The sequence below is a fragment of the Callithrix jacchus genome, chromosome 15, assembly GCF_049354715.1.
Source record: "Callithrix jacchus isolate 240 chromosome 15, calJac240_pri, whole genome shotgun sequence".
NCBI classification, from domain to species: Eukaryota; Metazoa; Chordata; class Mammalia; order Primates; family Cebidae; genus Callithrix; species Callithrix jacchus.
In genome coordinates this window covers 23,270,272-23,290,538 of record NC_133516.1, presented here as the reverse complement: position 1 = coordinate 23,290,538, position 20,267 = coordinate 23,270,272, and the positions used below count along the sequence as shown (strand labels likewise).

At 51.3% G+C, this 20,267-nt stretch overlaps 1 protein-coding gene across 1 annotated transcript; it reads left to right on the top strand.

The window, feature by feature from the left end:
* The first annotated feature begins 3,032 nt into the window (after positions 1-3,032).
* On the top strand, positions 3,033-18,045 carry LRRC15 (leucine rich repeat containing 15). The gene is made up of 2 exons (XM_017964792.4): positions 3,033-3,111; positions 12,432-18,045. Exon 2 carries the CDS (start codon positions 12,437-12,439, stop codon positions 14,180-14,182), a length of 1,746 nt encoding a protein of 581 aa, XP_017820281.1. The 5' UTR covers positions 3,033-3,111; positions 12,432-12,436; the 3' UTR covers positions 14,183-18,045.
* Positions 18,046-20,267: the final 2,222 nt, after the last annotated feature.

Genomic DNA, 20,267 nt, shown 5'->3' with positions numbered 1-20,267 from the left:
CCTGGGGAACTGGTCCTTCCTGCATGCCCTGGTTACTGTGTGGAAACCCACGTGCTGTCATGAGGGCAGACAGAATCCTCTGTGAAACCTGGACACCCCGCCAGAGCACGTTTCCTACAGCATGGGCCCTCCCTCCTCCAACACTTCTGGGGGCTCCTTACTGCCTACAGAGGACCTCACTCTTCAGGGAGCATCACGGTCCTCAGTGAGGCCCACATTCTCTCTCCTGCTCTCTCTAATGGGATGATTTTCTTTTATCCCTCTCCTCACCTTCCAGAGTCTGCTCATCTCTTTTTCTTTTCTTTTCTTTCTTTCTTTTTTTTTTTTTTGAGACAGAGTGTTATTTGTCTCCCAGGCTGGAGTGCAGTGGCACAATCTTTGCTCACTGTAACCTCTACCTCCCAGGTTAAAGTGATTCTCCCACCTCAGCCTCCCAAGTAGCTGGGACTATAGGTGTGCGCCACCATGCTTGGTTAATTTTTTGTATTTTTAGTAGAGATGGGTTTCACCTTGTCAGCCAGGATGGTCTTGATCTCTTGACCTCATGATTGCCTGCCTCGTCCTCCCAAAGTGCTGGGATTATGGGCTTGAGCCACCGCGCCCGACCGAGCCTGCTCATCTTTTAAGGCCACCTGCTGCATGACACCCCAGCCCCATCCCTTGAAATGCTCCCACATTCTCAAGCTTGCCCTGAGGAAGGGTCTGTCAGTGACCTCACTCCTCCCATCCTCTCCCTAACCCCGCTCTGCGCCAGTCTAAACTTCAGTCCATGGTAGTTGTGTGCCTGAGCACAGGATCCAATGGTGTGCAGTTAGCGTGGAGCCCATGCACTGGGCTTTAGACTCTGGCTCTGTCACTTAGCCTATGGCTGTGGGGAAATTAGTTAACTGGCCTGAGCCTCACGTTTCCTGTCTATGAAAGGGGGGTAATTACTGCCCTCATAGGACTATTTGGCAGATCAGTAGTTCTTAACCATGAGTGTGTGTGTGTGTGTGTGTGTGTGTGTGTGTAAACTCTCCTTTCCTGGGGACATTTGGCAGTGTCTAGAGACATTTTGTTTGTAACTTTTGGATCGGGGGACGCTACTGGCATCTAGAGGGCAGAGGCCAGGTATGCCATTGTGCCTACTGCAGTGCACAGAACTGCTCTTGCAACGAAGAATTATCTGCCTCCAAATGTCTTCAAATCTGCACAGAACCACTCCCGCAATGAAGAATTATCTGCCTCCCAATGTCACGTGGTGAGGTGGAGAAAGCTGGCGGAGGTGAAATGATGGAGAGCTGCAGTGAGGTACCCAAGGGTTCTCTGGTTCACAGCAGGTGCTTCACAAATATCCATCTTTAAATGCAGCCGATTCACCCCTGTGCTGTCCAGCACTCCCAGCACACTTCCTGACACAGAGCGGCTGGGTGCCAGGATTAGGGAGGATGGAAGAAGTAAAGGGGATAGTTTCATTCTTGCAGGTTCTATGGCAAGAAAGATAAAGACCCTGATTTGGGGACATCGGGGGACGAGGGCAGTAAGAGGGAAGGTGTTCTCCATGTGGAATCTTTGGTGTCAAAGATTCTGAGTTCAAGCAATTCTCCTGCCTCAGTCTTCCAATTAGCTAGGACTAAAGGCATGTGCCACCATGCCCAGATAATTTTTTGTATATTTAATAGAGACAGGGTTTCACCATATTAGCCAGGATGGTCTCAATCTCCTGACCTCATGATCTTTGGGTTCCAAAAATTCCACGTGGGAGCAAGGCTGATGGGTGACAGGATGGGGCTGGGAGCTGTGTGGGGCCACTCCAAACAGTGCCTGCCCCTCCTGGGCTCCTGTTATCTGATGGACAAGACACTTTTTGTTTCTGGCTCTGAATCACGGTGCCACGGTGAGGAATAATGTGGCATGATTCAGGCTGCGGGCCTTGACCATGGCAAGCCACCCAAGCAACTATTTCAGTAATAACACTGTGCACTTTTATATCATCCTTTCATAGAAGCTCTCAAAGCACAGCGCAAATATTAATTAAGCCTCTTGGCACTCCATGAGGCACTGTGTGTAAATATCACTCTCCCCACTTGGCTGAGAGGGTAAACCGAGCCAGGGAAGGGCAGAATGGCTTCAGCCTGTGGCAGCTAAGGCCTTGTTGAGGCTCCATCTCAGAGGAGAAGCCAGGGTTTGGAAGTCTCCCCACCCCTCTAACTACGACTCCTGTATCCTTTCCCCAGGCCCTTTTGGGAACATCACAAATAGAAACACTTTCGTCACCCCTGGGGAAGGGGGCAGGCAGGGCTGCAGGGTGTGGGCTAGAATGCAGAGGTGAGGGGCATAGGGAAGCTCCTCATGCCCAAATATGCCCCTCAACTGCCCATCCCCAGGCCACAGACATGTGTAACTGCATCTCTCAGAGCACCAGTAATGGCATAGATCCCAGTGTCACAAGGAAATCGGAAACTCTGTTTTTAGGGGTGACACGGTAGTCGTAATTATATTTTTCCTTAGAATCTAAAATATATGCTTCTTCCACAATGTTACAACAGGTGAATCACGTTAATTGTCTGTACATTTAAAGCCGTTGCCAAATAAAAACTTTAAAATGAAAAAGAAAGAGAAGAATGAATGAGTTTTCTAGAGCCACAGGGAGAAGCACTTGCCAATACTTTCAGGAGCAAAGAAGTGCCCCGAGTCCTGTCCCCACCCCGTCTCGGGGGTCCTTGTCTCCTTGGGCAGCAGGGGTCCACAGTAACTTAGGGAGGGGTCGTGGGGTCCTTATAAACTCCCCTCTCACAGTGGCCGATGCAGTGAAGGGATCCAAAAGAAACACCAGGGGAAAGAAGGAAAGGGGAAAAGGCGTCCTGAGTTTTTAAACATGGCTGAAGCAAACCCGTACACTTAGGGATGCCAGCTGTGTGTGTCCGTAATGCCAGCCTGGGACATCCAGATGCTGCACTGTGGCCCACAGGCCCCCCTCACAGGGCTGACACTGCCTTTTGCAGTGACTCATGCCTGGGATAGTTTAAATACTGGGACAGCCCAGGCGAGCCACACTCATGCTGCAGCCTTGAGCCCTCCCTCCTCCTCCTCTCAGGCTCCCTCTTGTCCCCAGCGGGTGCCGAGCTGCTGGTAAGTAGGTGAGCCACCCCACTCCCTCCTCCCTGCTTAGAGGGCCCCAGCCATCCCCCTCCCATATCTGCTGAAACTGCTCCCTTGGGAGACCCCAGAAAAACAGGGCTGATGTGTGCCTGGGATGCTCTCGGGACAGGGCTAGGAGAAGCCTGCGCTGGAGGGGTGCAAGCCGGTCTCCCTCCCTGCCTGGACACCAGGACCACCAGCCCCTCTGCTGATGCCTCAACAGCCTCTTATGGCCCTTGCCCTTACCACCTCGTGATATCAACCTGGGCTGCTGAGATGGCTGAGACCAGCATGATGGGCTGAAAGTAAACTCTGTTGTTACCCCTCTTGTCCCTGGATTCACCTTCCTGGAATCTAGACCCACTGGGGGAAGAACTTTTCTTTTTTCAGATTATTTGAGCCTGTGCTATCTTTCCTAGCACTGACCATGGTGGCCACCAGTGGTCTGCCCTGCATTTGGGTCTGTCCAAGACCTTCCTTCATGGAGGTTGCCCAGGCAAGAGAGCTATCTTCGCTGCAAGCAGATGTGCTGGTCCCTGGTTGCAGTTCCAACGTGGAATTCAGACGTAGGCTTAGCATTGTTCATGCCCTAACCAGGTGGCTTAAGGGACACTATGCTGGAGTTTCACTTCTCTCCCACTGGAAGTGTGGGCCTCCATGGAGCCTGGAAGCTTTGAGCAGGGAGTCAGGGCTGGAGACGGATTTGTGATGAGGGGTGTGTGGATTTGAAATTGTGATGGCCGTGCCTTGACTTGTGTCTCCGTTCAAAGGTAGAGGCAGGACCTGGGGCCAAGAAACCAACTGTGGGACACCAGAACTTTCTGGCGTCTCCCACCCCTGCCAAAGTGCAAGGGCCATTCCACCTCCAGGGTCCAATGCGTCACCTCGGTGCAGCTGCACTCTTTCTGGGACGACACGTGTGCTGCCGCCACAGGTGCCGAGTGCCTGTCTGCCATGCGCCAGCCTCTCCTCTGGGGTTATCTGGGATACATCACTTTATCTCGGGCAGCTCTCAGATGCGTTGTTACCACTGGCTCCTTAATTTAGAAGTTGTCTAACTGCTGGCACTTCCTTCATTCTGCATAGATTGAACATCTGGGGTAAATTCAGGGCCAGACAGGCCAATTTGCCTGTGGTCTTGAGTCAGCTGGGCGGGGTCAGCAGTGATGAGGCAGGCTTGTGAGGGGGGTTGGGACCAGGGGCAAGTTCTGGATAGATTCTGCAGAAAGTCAGGGCATGGAAGGTTCTTCCCAGGGCTCGGGAACGCTACCTTGGCTTGCTCGGTAAATGGAGGGGGTGGCGAGGCAAGACTGGAAGTGGATCAGCTATGGAGAAATGAGAAGAGATGGTAGAGAAGCTGTCCCGACTCAGCCCTGCCAGTAAGCAGACTGTGATCACACATGGCAATTTGCTGCCCTAAATCCTGACCACGAAACAGTCACTGCCGCTTCAGATTTCACGGCCTCTCTTGGCACTGGGACTCAGAAATGAGAAACTGCTTCCAGATGCTTTGACTGGGGGCTGATCCATTTCTGTCTACTTTGGGCCCCCACGTGCCAGCCTGAGAAAAGGGCTGTTTGTAGACTGTGGCTGCACTCATCAAAGCCCGTTTGGGGCAGTTCTCCCTGTTCTGCTGGGCGGTTTGTCAGTTTCTCCTGCTACCCTTGCCAGGCTAAGGACAGCCCTGCTCTGGCCTCTGCAGGAAGTCAAACCTGGGAGGCTCCTCAACAGAAGGGCTGGAAAGGAATTGTGCTTTTTAACTGATTTTCTTTTTTTAAGACAAGGAACTACATTTTGGCTTTGAAGGGCCATGAGAGATGGGCCATGAGAAATGGGGGTCACCACTTGATCAAGATGGAGGATGAGGGTGTGGCCAGTCTTGTCTTGGAGTTCAAGGATGCTTTCTGTTTGGGATAGAGTATTCCCAAATCAGGGGCCTATGACCTTGGCCGCAGGTCCTGTCTCTACATTTGAGCAGAGACGCATGTAAAGGTGCAGCTGTGCCAATTTCAAATCCACACACCCTTCCACACAAATCCTTCTCCAGCCCTGATTCCATCTCCAGCTTGTTGCTGAGATTACAGGGGTCAACCCCTTCTGGTGAACCCTCTGTCCCTTCCCTACAGTCCTCCAGGAGACTTGGGTGAAATTGAACCAACACCTGTATCATAGCAGCCTTAAAGAAGAAAGCCTTGAACTCAGCAGCCTGGTAGTTGGGAGAAGCACTTGTCCTTGGTGAATCATGTTGTGCAAGGGGAAGGTGAATTGTGTGAGCCTCAGCTGATTTAAGCTGGAGGGTGCAAAGCCACCTCCTCCCCAATCCCAGGCCTTGCCAGGCATGTGGTTGGCAAGGTCCCGAATCCTGGTGATGAGGTTCAGGGGTTCACCAAGCTCCGTGGTTAGGGGCCGTGATCAGGTATCAGGAGTTTCCAATGGACTGTGTGACCTTGGGCAACTTCCCTCCTCCCTGGGGACCCCTCAGCTTTCCCAATTACGAAATGAGCAGATGTTTGACTAGATGCTCTCAGAAAGCCCTGGCACCTCTGATGCTCCAGGCTATAAGTTCCGTTTCTGGAAGCAGCTTCTATTGCCGGGTTCAAGTCAGCACAAACCACAGTTCCTGATGGGGATGCAGAAGTGGCCACTGAGAGAAATACTGATAAAGAGATGGGGCCAGGCCTGTGGCAGGACCTGTGACCTGCCCCCTTTGGGGTTCTCTTATTCTCAGCGGTCAGTCCAAGCCTGGGTTCTCAGCTGGTCTAGACCTCACGTGGTATCTCTGACTGTGTTCTGTGGATTCACGTGGTGTCTCTGAGTGTGTTCTGTGGACTCACATGGTGTCTCTGAGCGTGTTCTGTGGACTCACGTGGTGTCTCTGAGCGTGTTCTGTGGACTCACGTGGTGTCTCTGAGCGTGTTCTGTGGATTCACGTGGTGTCTCTGAGCACGTTCTGTGGACTCCTGCATTGGAGTCACTTGGGAAGTTTGTAAAACATGCAGAATCCTGGGCCCCAGCGGGATCTAGGGATCAGGATCTCTGTGGGTGGAGTCTCCAGAGATCTTTTACCCAACAACAAAAATAACAATCGTCACTAACATTTATTGGGTCCTCACTTTGTGCCAAGAACTCACCTAAGTGTTTCCCATGCATTAACTCATGTAATCCTCACAGCAGCAACGCTATGAGATCAGTTCTATTAAACAAGCTAGGCGATTTTATGTGCTGCTCCAGGAGAGGGGATGTTTGGTGAGATGGGGAGGTCTGGAGGCACCGAGGCCTGAGCTTCAGGCCAAGCCTCTCTGGCAGACCCACTGGCCTGAGCCCCAGTGAGCGCATGCTTGAGGACAGCACCGGGTGTGGGTAGTGGGGACAGCCCCTGGTAGCTCCCAGCCTGGCATCTTCTTTGGAAGCCCTCAGGCTGGTTGGGTGACATTTCTCTGCATTCAAGGCCATGACTGGGCAGCGCTCTGTGGGGAGATGGCAGAGGCCAGGGAGAGACAGTCCCTCTCTGGGTCTCAGTTTCCCCAGGTACATTGGGAGGGGGAAGGACCAGAGGCTCCCAGAGGCCCCTCCCAGCCCCTGGGTTCCATGGAGTGGCTATTGTGTGGATGTGCTGACTATCAAGTGGGATTGCCCTGGCTGGGAAACTTGGAGGCAGGTGGGCCTGAAAAGATGGGCATGAGTTCCTCAGGCCTCCGCATGAAGCCGGAGCCAGGCTGGGCGCCCCTGCTGGAGAACTGGCACATACACCGGGGAAGAGAAGATAAGGAGAATGAGGGGCTTCAGGCCAAATTTCCTTCCTGCCTCACATCAGAAGGTAGCAGAGCTCCCAGGGCCCTTGGAAGTCTTTAATGAAGGGGAACTTGAGGACTGGAGAATGTACTTAAGCTCACACTTCAACTTAGAGTTAACCAGAATAGAACATTGATTTGGTCTTCCAGGATCTGTCCAAAAGTTTTGCTCTGTGGCATTAAAATAAGGAGTCAGCTGGGCGCGGTGGCTTACGCCTGTAATTCCAGCACTTTGGGAGGCCGAGGTGGGTGGATGACTTGAGGTAAGGAGTTCAAGACCAGCCTAGGCAACATAGTCTTTACTAAAAATACAAAAATCAGCTGGGTGCGGTGGTGTGTGCCTGTAATTCCAGCTACTTAGGAGGCTGAGGCAGGAGAATAGCTTGAGTCTGGGAGGCAGAGGTTGCAGTGAACCAAGATTGCGCCATTGCACTCCAGCCTGGGCAACAGAGTGAGACTCCATCTCAAAAAAAGGAGTTTCCTTTCGGGGAATCTCGTGTTCAGGGAATGTGAACGATGGTATTAAACCAACAACGTCCCAACTCACCAACCAACAAAGCCCAGGGTTTCGAGGCTAATTATGCGTTTGGTCGTGAGTCATGGTGCTTCTGCTGAGGCCCGAAGCTGGAGCGCCCTGGCTGGTGAGCTTCGGCTTACAGGGAGGGACTGCGTCGGAGCCCAGGTGAGCTGTCAGGCTGTCCTTCGGATTGTCTGCTCTGCTTGCCAACTTCATGGGCCAGTGATGACGCCAGGCGATCCCCACTTCCCAGGAGCTGGACAGGGGCTGGACTGAGTCACTGAAGTGATTGAGGACGCTCTCGGCTGCCTGGGAGAAGTTATAATTAGGGCAGTTTTGTGGCCCTTTAACTGCCACCCGTCACAGCTGCCAAGCGGCACCAGGTAGCGTGGGCCATCAGGCTTCCATGTGCTGGGCTTCTAGAGGCTGTGGCCACTTCGAGAGCCAGCGTCACGTGCTGAAAATCCACGGGCCCAGCTGTCAGCCCTGGTTCTGCGGCCCCTCTCTCCCCTGAGGACTTTGCAGCTGGTTTTGCGGTGGGCTCTTTGGAGGTCCTGTGGAGCAGTGGATGCCAGCCACAGCAGTCAAGAGTGCTGGAAAACAGGAAACTACAGTATGTGGTGCTGGGGTCAGCTTTGCAGATGTGAGAGTTGTTTGTTTTTTTTTTTTTTTGAGACGGAATCTCACTCTGTCCCCAGGCTGCAGTGAAGTGGCGAGATCTCAGCTCTTTGCAATCTCCACCTCTCAGGTTCTAGTGATTCTCCTGCCTCATCTTCCCAAGTAGCTGGGATTACAGGAGCATGCCACCACACCCAGCTAATTTTTTTGCATTTTTTAGTAGAGACAGGGTTTCACTGTGTTGGCCAGGATGGTCTTGGTCTCTTGACCTCATGATCCGCCTGCCTCGACCTCCCAAAGGGCTGGGATTACAGGTATGAGCCACCACGCCCGGCCTTTTTTTTTTTTGAGATGGAGTCCCACTCTGTTGCCTAGGCTGGAGTGGAATGACATGGTCTTGGCTCACTGCAATCTCTGCCTCTTGGGTTTAAGCAATTCTACCGCTTCAGCTTCCCGAGTAGCTGGGACTACAGGCATGTGCCACTACACCTGGCTAATTTGTTTGTATTTTTAGTAGAGACAGGGTTTCACCATGTTGGCCAGGATGGTCTTGAACTCCTGACCTTATGATCCACCTGCCTCAGACTCCCAAAGTGCTGGGATTACAGGTGTGAACCACCACGCCCAACCAGATGTGAGGATCATCAAGAGGAAAATCTGCAAACTCTTGCAATATTTGTTGTGCTGAGTGTGATCCATTTTAGACAGGGGTGGCCCCGTTCCCACAGGGAATGATCTCTGCACTCCTCCCAGGCCAAGAGGCACCTTTCCCTGGGCTGGCTTGATGTCCCTCCCCAGCTGGGGAGCCCAGACTCAGAGAAAGCCACATAAAGATGAGTAGAGGGTGCCTCATTCTACACTGTCAGTTATAGATGGGGAAACTCAAGATTGCCCTGGCTGGCAAGATGACGGGTACTTAATTTAGTCTCTGACACTTGGGCTGTGACATCATTTTGAAGCACGCTGGGTGTGTGAGCGTACATTAAATATGAGCGCCAGCTAGCTTGTCTCCGGGAGCAATTTCAAGCTCCACCTTTTGTATGTCAGCCCAGGCAGTAAATATCTCACATACCCTTACACCAAAGAGACGGGCAAATACCCACACCTGTCCACACAGACCCCTAAGAGCACAGGCACTGTTGCCTTGGTGAACAGAGGGTGTATTCACGCCTTGGAACTCAGCCTTAGAATCCTAAGATCTTAGGAATGGACAGTATACCAGTTGTCTTCCAGTCCAATACCCTCCCAGGTGCAGGAATCTTCTCTAGAGCTTGCTTACCAAGTGGTTGCTTTAGACTCTGCTTGATTGCTTCCAGTGACAGGGAGCTTACTCCCTCTGTGAGTTTGCCCATTTTGACTCTGGATGGGCTGTCTCCGGTGATGAACTGAAATCCGCCACTCTGTAACTTCTGCACTCGTCTGACCTCTGGAGCCACACTGAGCTAGGCTGCTTTCTGCATGCCACAACAGCCATTCAGAGATGCTAGGAAGGTGATCGCAGACTCTTCACAGCATCTCTTCATCTGGTTATTTATTCATCTACAGCTCCATAATTTTAATTTAATTTTGTTCTCACCATGTCTTAGGATGCTGGCACAGTTTCTTCCATGGTTGCTCAGATGTTCTGCTTCCTAGACTCCCTCGCCATCCTCTAAAACTCCTCAGGAGGCCAGTTTGTCATTAGCCTTCTTGAAGTCAGAGTGGAACTGAGCCCAGCACTGCAAGTGTGGCCACGTCAGGAAAGTGTAGGATGAGACCATCACCTCCTTTTTTCCACATGTGATACTGCTATTAATTCAGTCTCAGACCACACCAGCTTTTGTGGGCAGCTTTCTTTCTTTGTCATCGTTAGTGAAAAGCCCTAAGTCTTCTCCTAGGGTGAATATTGAGCCCCTTTTTCTGTGCAGTCTGTTTAAGCAGCTCACTTTCTGTTTTCAGGTTCTGGACCTGACATTTCTCTATAAGTTAATTTTTTTTAGATGTGTCCCTAGCATAATCTGGCCCCATTCCTTTGCATCTAGATGCCTCTGGCCCATGTATTCTTTTTCCTTTCTGTTTTTTATTGTTCTATATACTTAGTCAAGTTCTTAATGCAAAGTATAACAAGTCGGGGCTTGCACGGGCTGTGAACAAGTGAAACATCATGGTCTGTGTGGTTGGGGAAAGGGCTTGGGTTTTTATCTCAGAGTAAGCTTGTTGGGGTGCAGGGAAGGGGTATGTGGGGCTGAGGCCAAAGTGGGAAGCCTGGGTTATTCTGAGATGTGGGTCTGGCTCTGGACCCCATGAGTTCAGGGCCACAAAGAGAGACCAGAGAAATACCCTCTTTGCCCAGCCGTTGATGCCTTCTATGCCATCATTTGAAATTCCTTCCTCTGACTCAGGATTTTTGCTCATCGAAAGGGTGACACAGCATTAACACTCGAAGTACCTCCCTAGGGGTCTGGAGACCTGGGCTTTATGCTCGGAAGCCTTTCCTTGCTTCTTGCATCCCCACAAAGTGATGGGAATGCGTGGCCAGCAGTGATGGCTGAATTTTCCAGGTGTTCAGAGCCCTTTGAACCTTTGGTGGAAGTTGGAGCTACTCTCACGTATACACAGAAATCTTCAGTCCTGTGACTAACAATGCCAAGACAAGAAGCATTTTGAGGCCCCCCTGACTTCAGGAGTCTGTAGGGTCCATGCTGTGGATAAGCATGGAACAATGGCCCGTGTTTGCACAGCACTGCTGGGGATGGCCTTGCATCCCTTCCCCAGTCATTCACTCCTCACAACAGCCCAAGAGCAGGGCGGGAGTCACCATCCCCTCTTCACAGACGAGGGAGCTGAAGCTTGGAGGCTTCAAACTTCATTCAAGGTGAAACTGTCAGTGGTCCTTAAATATTCATATAGAGACCAGCACCTATGTCCCATATCTCTACATTACACACACACACACACACACACACACACACACACATTTATATATGTCATTGTCATCAGTAATTTCAAACACCGACATTTCCCTGCATCTGGCCCCATTGCCAGCTCATCACCACGCCTGACCTACCACATTTTAGCTCAAAGTACATCTCATTGGTTTTCTGCAACTCACTGAAGGATTCACCCAATGTTTCTTGTGGAAACCAGGACTTATACCCACAAGGCTGGCTCCAAGCATTGGCTAAGCCATAGCAGCCTCTCCCAGCAAGGCAGGACATGGTGGAGACATGTCACTTCCTCTTACTGGAAGGGTGGTTTGAATAAAACCTAGAGGAAGCACACGTGAAAGGGTTAACAAAGGGCTAAGTGATGGTTGGTGGTGATGGGCTGGGCAGGACCAGGAGAGGACGAGGAAGAGCTGCTTCCACTGCCATGTTTCGTCTTTTGGGCACATCCTAACTCTGTGGTCCTAACTCTGCCACTGCTACTGCGCCTCCCAGCAGGCCACCATGTTTGTGGCCTCATCATCTTCCCCCAGGTTCAGCCCTATTTATTTGTTCTCATTATCTCCGTGTTTCTCCTGACAAGGCTGTGTTTAACTAGCATGTTGAGAAATATTAAGTTTATCCTGCATCTAGGGCTCCCTCATGGAGAATACCTTTTAGTTTTTCTGTAATCAGTGGTGAGCAGGTAACAGCTGCCTACTTGGTATATTTTTTTAGTTATGGGAAAGTACAGAACACCTGTTAGTTAATAATAATCACCTGTGCAGAGAGGATAACTACGTGGATTAGAATCTGCCGGGGGGCCTTCAGCCTGGAATGCTATCAGCCCCTGAGGCTCTCAGCTCGGAAGGCTGTTGGCCCCCTGGATAGACCCACTCTACATTACCTTCAAAGCTGCCTAGGTGGGGGTCTCTTGGCCAAGCTGATACTCAGTACCAGCACATTCAGATGATATGAGGGATACAGAGATGGATAAGATACAGTTCCTGCCCTAAGGAATCTGTATGGTTGAAAGATGAACTCCCTGTCTTTGGAAAGCTTATTGGCTGGGGAAGGAGACAGACAGGGACACACTGAATGCCATACAAGACCACCATGGCATGTCCAATGATGGAGACTGGGAAGACCACTTCATGGAAGGGTAACTGATCCTAACTCATGAAATCTGGGAAGTGTCCCAAAGGTAACTGCACTGGAGCTGGACTTGGAAGCATGGGAAAAAATTGTATAAGGACAAGGAGCATTCCAGGTAGGGAGAATTGCCTGAGCAAAGGCATGGAAGTAGAAAGGCAGGGGCTAGGGCACAGAGGCTTGCTGGCCAGAGCACAGGGAGCATGAGTTCAGCATGTGATGATGAGATTCAAAGCCAAGCCAGTGTTGGCACTGCAAGTTGATGTTGGCTTAAAACTTGCCAGTGTCAGCTAGGGGACCCTGACTAACGTGTGCTCTCTCCCTTTGCAGAGGCCATGTCACTGAAGCATTATCTCCTTTTGCTGGTGGGCTGCCATGCCTGGGGTATAGGGCTGGCCTACTATGGCTGCCCTAGTGAGTGTACCTGCTCTAGAGCCTCCCAGGTGGAGTGCACTGGGGCACGCATTGTAGCTGTGCCCACCCCTCTGCCCTGGAATGCCATGAGCCTGCAGATTCTCAATACGCACATCACCGAACTCAATGAGTCCCCGTTCCTCAACATCTCAGCCCTCATTGCTCTGAGGATTGAGAAGAATGAGCTGTCACGCATCATGCCCAGTGCCTTCCGAAACCTGGGCTCCCTGCGCTATCTCAGCCTCGCCAACAACAAGCTTAGGGTTCTGCCCATCGGTCTCTTCCAGGGCCTGGACAGCCTTGAGTCACTGCTTCTGTCCAGTAACCAGCTGGTGCAGATCCAGCCAGCACATTTCTCCCAGTGCAGCAACCTCAAGGAGCTGCAGCTGCATGGCAACCACCTGGAATACATCCCCGACGGAGTCTTCGACCCACTGGTGGGACTCACGAAGCTCAATCTGGGCAAGAATAGCCTCACCCACATCTCACCCCGGGTCTTCCAGCACCTGGGCAACCTGGAGGTCCTCCGGCTCTATGAGAACAGGCTCACGGATATCCCCATGGGCACTTTCGACGGGCTTGTCAACCTCCAGGAGCTGGCTCTGCAGCAGAACCAGATTGGGCTGCTCTCTCCTGGTCTCTTCCACAACAACCACAACCTCCAGAGGCTCTATCTGTCCAACAACCACATCTCCCAGCTGCCGCCGAGCATCTTCATGCAGCTGCCCCAGCTCAACCGCCTTACTCTCTTTGGCAATTCCCTGAAGGAGCTCTCTCCGGGGATCTTCGGGCCCATGCCCAACCTGCGGGAGCTTTGGCTCTATGATAACCACATCACTTCTCTACCTGACAATGTCTTCAGCAACCTCCACCAGTTGCAGGTCCTGATCCTTAGCCGCAACCAGATCAGTTTCATCTCCCCGGGTGCCTTCAATGGGCTCACGGAGCTTCGAGAGCTGTCCCTCCACACCAACGCGCTGCAGGACCTGGACGGGAATGTCTTCCGCATGTTGGCCAACCTGCAGAACATCTCCCTGCAGAACAACCGCCTGAGACAGCTCCCAGGGAATATCTTCGCCAACGTCAATGGCCTCATGACCATCCAGCTGCAGAACAACGAGCTGGAGAACTTGCCCCTCGGCATCTTCGATCACTTGGGGAAACTGTGTGAGCTGCGGCTGTACGACAATCCCTGGAGGTGTGACTCAGACATCCTTCCACTCCGCAACTGGCTCCTGCTCAACCAGCCTAGGTTAGGGACGGACACTCTACCTGTGTGTTTCAGTCCAGCCAATGTCCGAGGCCAATCCCTCATTATCATCAATGTCAATGTTGCTATTCCCAGTGTCCATGTCCCCGAGGTGCCTAGTTACCCAGAAACGCCATGGTACCCAGACACATCCAGTTACCCTGACACCACATCCATCTCTTCTGCCACTGAGTTAACCAGCTCTGTAGAAGACTACACTGATCTGACTACCATTCAGGCCACTGATGACCGCAGCGTTTGGGGCATGACCCAGGCCCAGAGCGGGCTGGCCATTGCCGCTATTGTCATTGGCATTGTCGCCCTGGCCTGCTCCCTGGCTGCCTGCATCGGCTGCTGCTGCTGCAAGAAGAGAAGCCAAGCGGTCCTGATGCAGATGAAGGCACCCAATGAGTGTTAAAGAGGCAGGCTGGAGCAGGGCTGGGAATGATGGAACTGGAGGACCTGGGAATTTCATCTTTCTGCCTCCGCTGCTGGGTCTATGGAGCTTTCCCGTGATTACTCTTTCTGACCCTAGAGAAAGGTGTGCCTACCTCTTCCTGATTCTCCCGTAGAGAATCATGTCGTGCCGGACCCTCCTACAATCAGGAATATCCAACGGGCCATGGCCAAAGCCCTGGGGATTTCTGATTCACACCCCTTGGCTTCCTTCAAGAGGACTCCTCCTCCAAATCCTCCCCACCTGTCCTCCAAGAACCACCTTCCCTGTGCCCAGGCCCCTTCCTGGCTTCTGTAGACTCAGTCCACAGCCTGCTCACTTCGTGGGAATAGTTCTCCGCCAAAATAGCCCCTCTCCTCTAAGTATTATGTGAGTTGATTTCCCTTCTTTTCTTCCTCTTGTTTGTGCTATGGCTTGACCCAGCACGCCCCTCAAATAAAATTTATCCGCTTGATTTTCTGCTCCTGAAGGCAGGGTGAGTTCTCTCCTCAAAGAAGACTCCAAACCACTTAACTGGTTTCTTAAGAGCCGCCAAGCAGCCTGGCTTTGAGGACGCTCTGGAAGAGAGGAGAGTCATGCCACTCAGTTCCTGGAGACAGGGCTGTCATCAGCATCTCTCCTGTGATTTTTATGTGGAAAAGGAGGAAAGACCCCAGCACAGCAACTTCAGTCTTTTAGAGAAGGATCTTTCCGAACTACAAACTTTGCTTTGAAAAGTTTAGCCCTTTAAGGAATAAAATCATGTTGGATTTCGGACTTCTAAAAACATTAAAATCAGCTTATTGGTACTGATTAGAGAAAGAAATCTGGTGCCTGGGGGTTCTGGTGTTCACCCCTGGAGTTTTCTTTTTTACATTTGTAATTGAAGTATATGTACAGAAAAGTGGGAACATGATCGTGTGCGGCTTGGTGAACTGTCACAAACTGAACACACCTGTGTAATCAGCATCCAGACCAAGACACAGAGCACCACAAATATCCCCCATCCCGGGCTTTTCCCAGAGGAGATGGGGGCTTCTGGAGATGGACTAACCTAGGACCTGCTTCCCATGAGCCAGGATGCCCCCTCCTACAGCCAGCCTGCATAAAAGCCCAGTGCCCAGGGGTGGAAGGGAATATGTGGGTGTGGACAGGATGAGAGACTCGGGCCTGAATCTGAGATTTTATTAAATCTGGAGATCCTGAGACCGCAGCACCCTGGCTGGCCAGGTCAAAAGCATCCTGACAGCAGAGTCCTGTGCAGCCACGCCCCCTTCTCTGCCAGCAAGCTGTCTGCATGCAGCTCATTGGAGGCCCCTCCGCCTGGAGCCTTTTATGGGCATGTTATGCCTGTATCTGTTTTTAATTTTCATTCTTCACTTAGGGGAAGTGAAATAGCTCAGAGATGAGATCCTTTAATTGAAAACCAAGTGTAATGGAACCCAGCATCTTTCTAATGTGGTAAAATAATTCATCAACATCACAGTCAGCTAGCAGCTAAACTTCAGAATCTCACAGCAGGCAACACCGGGGTACACCAACAGGTCACACTGGGTCTCAGGGCTCCCTGGAGCTCCTCCTGCATGTGATCTGTTAGGAGCTGAGTTGTTTGCTCCAGGGTTATTCTCATCGAGTCACAGCCACACGAATGCCTGCCTTCTCCCATCTTCCCGCTACACACATATTCACGTGCCACTCAAGAAGTTGTGCTCACATCAACGTGTGTCTTTCTCTGGACAGCTGACCCACCAGTTTAGAAGTAAAAATGGTGAAATGGAGACTTTAGGGTCTCCAGGTCTGCCCAGGAAAGAACTTCCGCTGACTCTGCCGGGATTTGGAAATCCACCACCAATCCTGATCGGTTCTTATTAGTTCCCCTGCTCCACAAGACACCTGTGACATCCCCCAGGGTCACAGCAGCACAGTGCTGTCCGGGTTTCCCTTCCAGTTCCTGCACAGAAAGTGTCCACAGGGACGTTTGCAAACACTAGTGCACTCTGTACCTTTCACTCCCTGCCCCAGGGAATCTAGGAGAGATCAGCCTGTTAGAGTCAAGAGATATCATCTCCCCAAGGCAAATCTGGGTCTCCAAGGCATTTCCCAACTATGGGTAGCACCTGGAGGACCTGCACCAAGGGTTGCCAGGGCCAACAGGAAGTGAGTCCAGGGCCTGGCGCGTGAGCATCACTTGCTGATGGTGGCCTACGTGGGCCTGGGGCTGACAGGGGCAGCTTGGCCTGTTCCCCTCGACAGGAAGCATGGGTTTTCCCATGTTCCTTGTCTCCAGACCTGCTGGGTGCTCCTGTGAATGGGCTCCAGCTGCCTTTGTGCATAGGCACAAGTGGGCCAGGGCTGGAGAGAGTTGGGGAGGCTCCTTACCTGTGGGCCCTGCCAATCTTAGCCCAGAACCCCTGGGTATTCCTGTCAGTAGCCATGACATTGGAGTATCTTCCTCTCCAGCCCAGAGGCTGACCTGAGGGCTGCTGACCTCAGATGACGCCACCCAGGAGCACCCTAGGTGAGGGCTGGGGGCCCCTTTATTGTGAACCTCTTGCCTCTTCCTTTCTCCCATTAGGGTGGCTGGATAGAGCCATCGGGCCTCCTTTTCCTCTGCGGGCCCTTCAACCTCTCCGCACCATGTTGTCTGCCTGGGGAGCTCCTAGAAAAGCTGGGTGGAGTCTCTTTTCCAACAGGATGATGCATTTGCTCAATTCTCAGCTGATCCCCCAAAAAGCTGGAGTAGGGAACAGAGTGCACTCTTCCCCTCCTTGACAGTCTCACGCCCATCTGGAGTGGGAGCCATGAGTCAGTGTGGGAAAAAAGCCAGTTAGAACCACTATTTTTAAAAAGTGCTCACTGTGCGCAGATACTCCTCAAAGCACTGGATGTGGATTCTCCTCTGACCCTCACGGCACCCCTGTGCCGTGGCATGAGTGCCAGCTCTACCCGCGGGTGGTGGGGTACAGAGCCACTCGTTCTTCTGCATGGTATTCCATATGCTGGGAGTTTTATTTATCTCTTCAAACTTTGTATAAGAACTCATGGCTTGTCTTGAGCTTTCACCATTAAACCAAAGCAAATGGAAGCCACTCCCCTGTTGGTCTCCTTCGTCTTGGTCATTGGAATCTCACTTGGTACCATTTCGATCAAAAGCTTTGTATCTGCAGGAAAAGATTACACTCATCCATCCCTTAAAGAATAGAATAGCTGGTCCCTCTCATGGGAATTAGGCTGTATGTATATTGTTCTTCCTCCTTAGAATGTAGAGATCCAAGAGTTCTTAGAACTTTTCATCGACACCCTTTCCACAACCTTTCGGATGCTGATGTAGCACTGTTGGGAAGGAACTTCCATACTCAGGAAGCTTACAGAGAGCAGGTAGCTAGAGATAATTCGGGAACCAGAGTTAGTTGACAGATGTTAGATGTATCCTAGCCTTTAGCTATAAAGCACTCAAAGATTCAGCCCCCAGATGCTACAGTCAGAGCTGAATCTGGATTGCTGGGGAGGGAGTGGTGGCCTTGGGAAGGAAGCCATTGCTGTGGTTCAGAGAGGGTAGGCTGGCAAGCCACTTCCAGGTAAAACTTCTTCCGCCTGAGGTTTCTTCTAAGGAGAGATCGTTCTCACCAACTCACTGCCTTCACGCTGCCTTCAAAAGCAGATTGTGTCTGCCTTGCTTAGAGAATTATGCAAATCATCCCCAGTGCTTGGCAATGCATTTAGAGATGTCTAGAGCCTCAGGGTTTTGTAGATTGTGAGCCCTGGTGGGCAGGGTTAGGGGTCTGTCTTCTGCTGGATGCTGCTTTTCATAATTTGGTGTACAGAATCAACAATAAATGGTATACGCAGGCCGTGTGTGCTCTCTATGGATGTCTTGGTGAGGGGGTCTCACACCTGTGGATTCTGCTCTTGCCCTGCTTGTCAAGGTACAGAAAGCAGATTCTGGGCTGAGAACAGGACTTTGGAAAGCGAGTGGGAGGCTAGGCAAGGTGGCTCACGCCTGTAATCCCAGCACGTTGGGAGACCGAGGTGGGTGGATCACCTGAGGTCAGGAGTTCACGACCAGCCTGGCCAACATGGTGAAACCCCATGTCTACTAAAAATAAAAAAATTAGCATGTGCCTGTAATCTCAGCCAGTCAGGAGGCCGAGGCAGGAGAATCACTTGAACCCAGGAGGCAGAGGTTGCAGTGAGCCGAGATTGTGCCACTGCCCTCCAACTTGGGTGACAGGGCGACAGAGCAACAGAGCAAGGCTCTGTCTCGAAAAAAAAAAAAAAGAAAAGAAAAGAAAAGAAAAGAAAAGAAAGTGAATGAGGACCAAAAAGGAAATAACAAATAATATCTATAAACCACTGCAGCTGGAACAGACCTTAAGGTTAAGTTCAACCCATATTGTGGATGAGGAAAACGAGCTGGAGACAGGAAATGAATTTCCTGCAGTCACCCAGTAAGCCAGTGGCTCAACTAGCCCAGCATCCCAGGCCTTCAGGCTCCCAGGCTGGTTCTTTTATGCCACCAGGAAGGCACTGATATTCACTCAGCATTTGTTCGAAGCGCATGTGTGTATGCACACACACACACACGTGCACACAGGCAGGTGGTAGGACTATCTTGCACACTTCTGGACTCCTATAAGTATTTAACACCAGCTCAGGCAGTCCCAGGCTCTCAGAAGACACTGTCTCAATGAAGGTGACTCCCTCCAAGTGTCCAGGCGTCCCCAGAAACCAGGTCTCTGGGTCCCAGGGATGCCACAGCTGCTGGTGCAGGTCCAGCAGTTAAGAGAGGGATGATCTGCTATTTCTTTATCTCACGATTATACCCAGGAAAAGGGCTTCCAATCATATTTACCTGGACTCTTTTAGCACTTTAGATCCCCTCTGCCAGGTGTAATCCTGTCCCGGGAGATTAAGCTGGACAGGGGTCAGTCAAGTTCACCATATTACAGGGCTAGACCCCTTTGATGGGGGGGCAGACCTTGTTGCCCTTCCCTAAACACTGAACCTTAGTACACTCAAACAGCTTTCTGGAATTTTGGATAACGGGGAAAGGAGTTAGAATCTTTGTCTCTTCTCTCTCAGAAGATCTTTGGAATTTTTTTTTTTTAATGGAGTCTTGCTCTGTCACACAGGCTGGACCACAGTGGTACGATCTCGGCTCATTACAACCTCCACCTCCTGTGTTCAAGTGATTCTTCTGCCTCAGCCTCCTGGGTAGCTGGGACTACAGGTGTGCGCCATCACATCTGGCTAATTTTTGTATTTTTAGTAGAGACAAGGTTTCACCATATTGGCCAGGCTGGTCTCGAACTCCTGACCTCATGATCTGCCCGTCTCAGCCTCCCAAAGTGCTGGGATTACAGGTATGAGTCACCGCACCCAGCTGATCTTTGGAATTTTTAAGGCAAGTCCCCTTCCACAGATGTCTTGCAACACACACACACACACACACACACACACACACACACACACAGGCATGCACACAAGTCTCTCTCTCTCTCCTACCTCCCCAGACCTTCTGCCACACCCATTCCCCAGGTGAGAATGCAGAGACTTGTAGAGATTAACTTATCTAAGGACTGACTAGCTAGTTGAAGAGTCAGAATTCAAACTCAGATCTGTCCAATGCCAAATTTCTCTTGTTCACCAGGCCATGTTGAGCAATGTGCAAACGGAGGTGAATGTGGACGTCTCGAGAACCTGGCAAGTGCAGGGCAGCGTCAGGCTCTTCCCGGACCTGCTTGTGAGTGCCCTCACACAAGCCACTTCTCCAAGCCACTGTCCTGCCCTTGCCAGCCTCGGGCTGGGCACACTTTGTTCACCACCGTTCTCCATCTAAGAGGCTTCTGCTCGCCTCTGCCAGAGTGCATTTGCGGCATAGCGCCACTGAAACACACTTCCTTACCACACTCTATCAGGCCTTTGCAATTTGGCTGATGCAACTGACTCACAAGCAAATAAAACATTAATTTGCATTCATAAAAGCATGCAATAAAAATTAATGCCACGCCGTGAGAGAAAAGGCCATCAGCCTACTTTAAATAGTAGACTCGGCATTGAGACGATC

Bases quoted from the DNA above. Each gene is read 5' to 3' on its own strand.
- LRRC15 (XM_017964792.4), top strand. From the start codon at position 12,437: ATGTCACTGAAGCATTATCTCCTTTTGCTGGTGGGCTGCCATGCCTGG.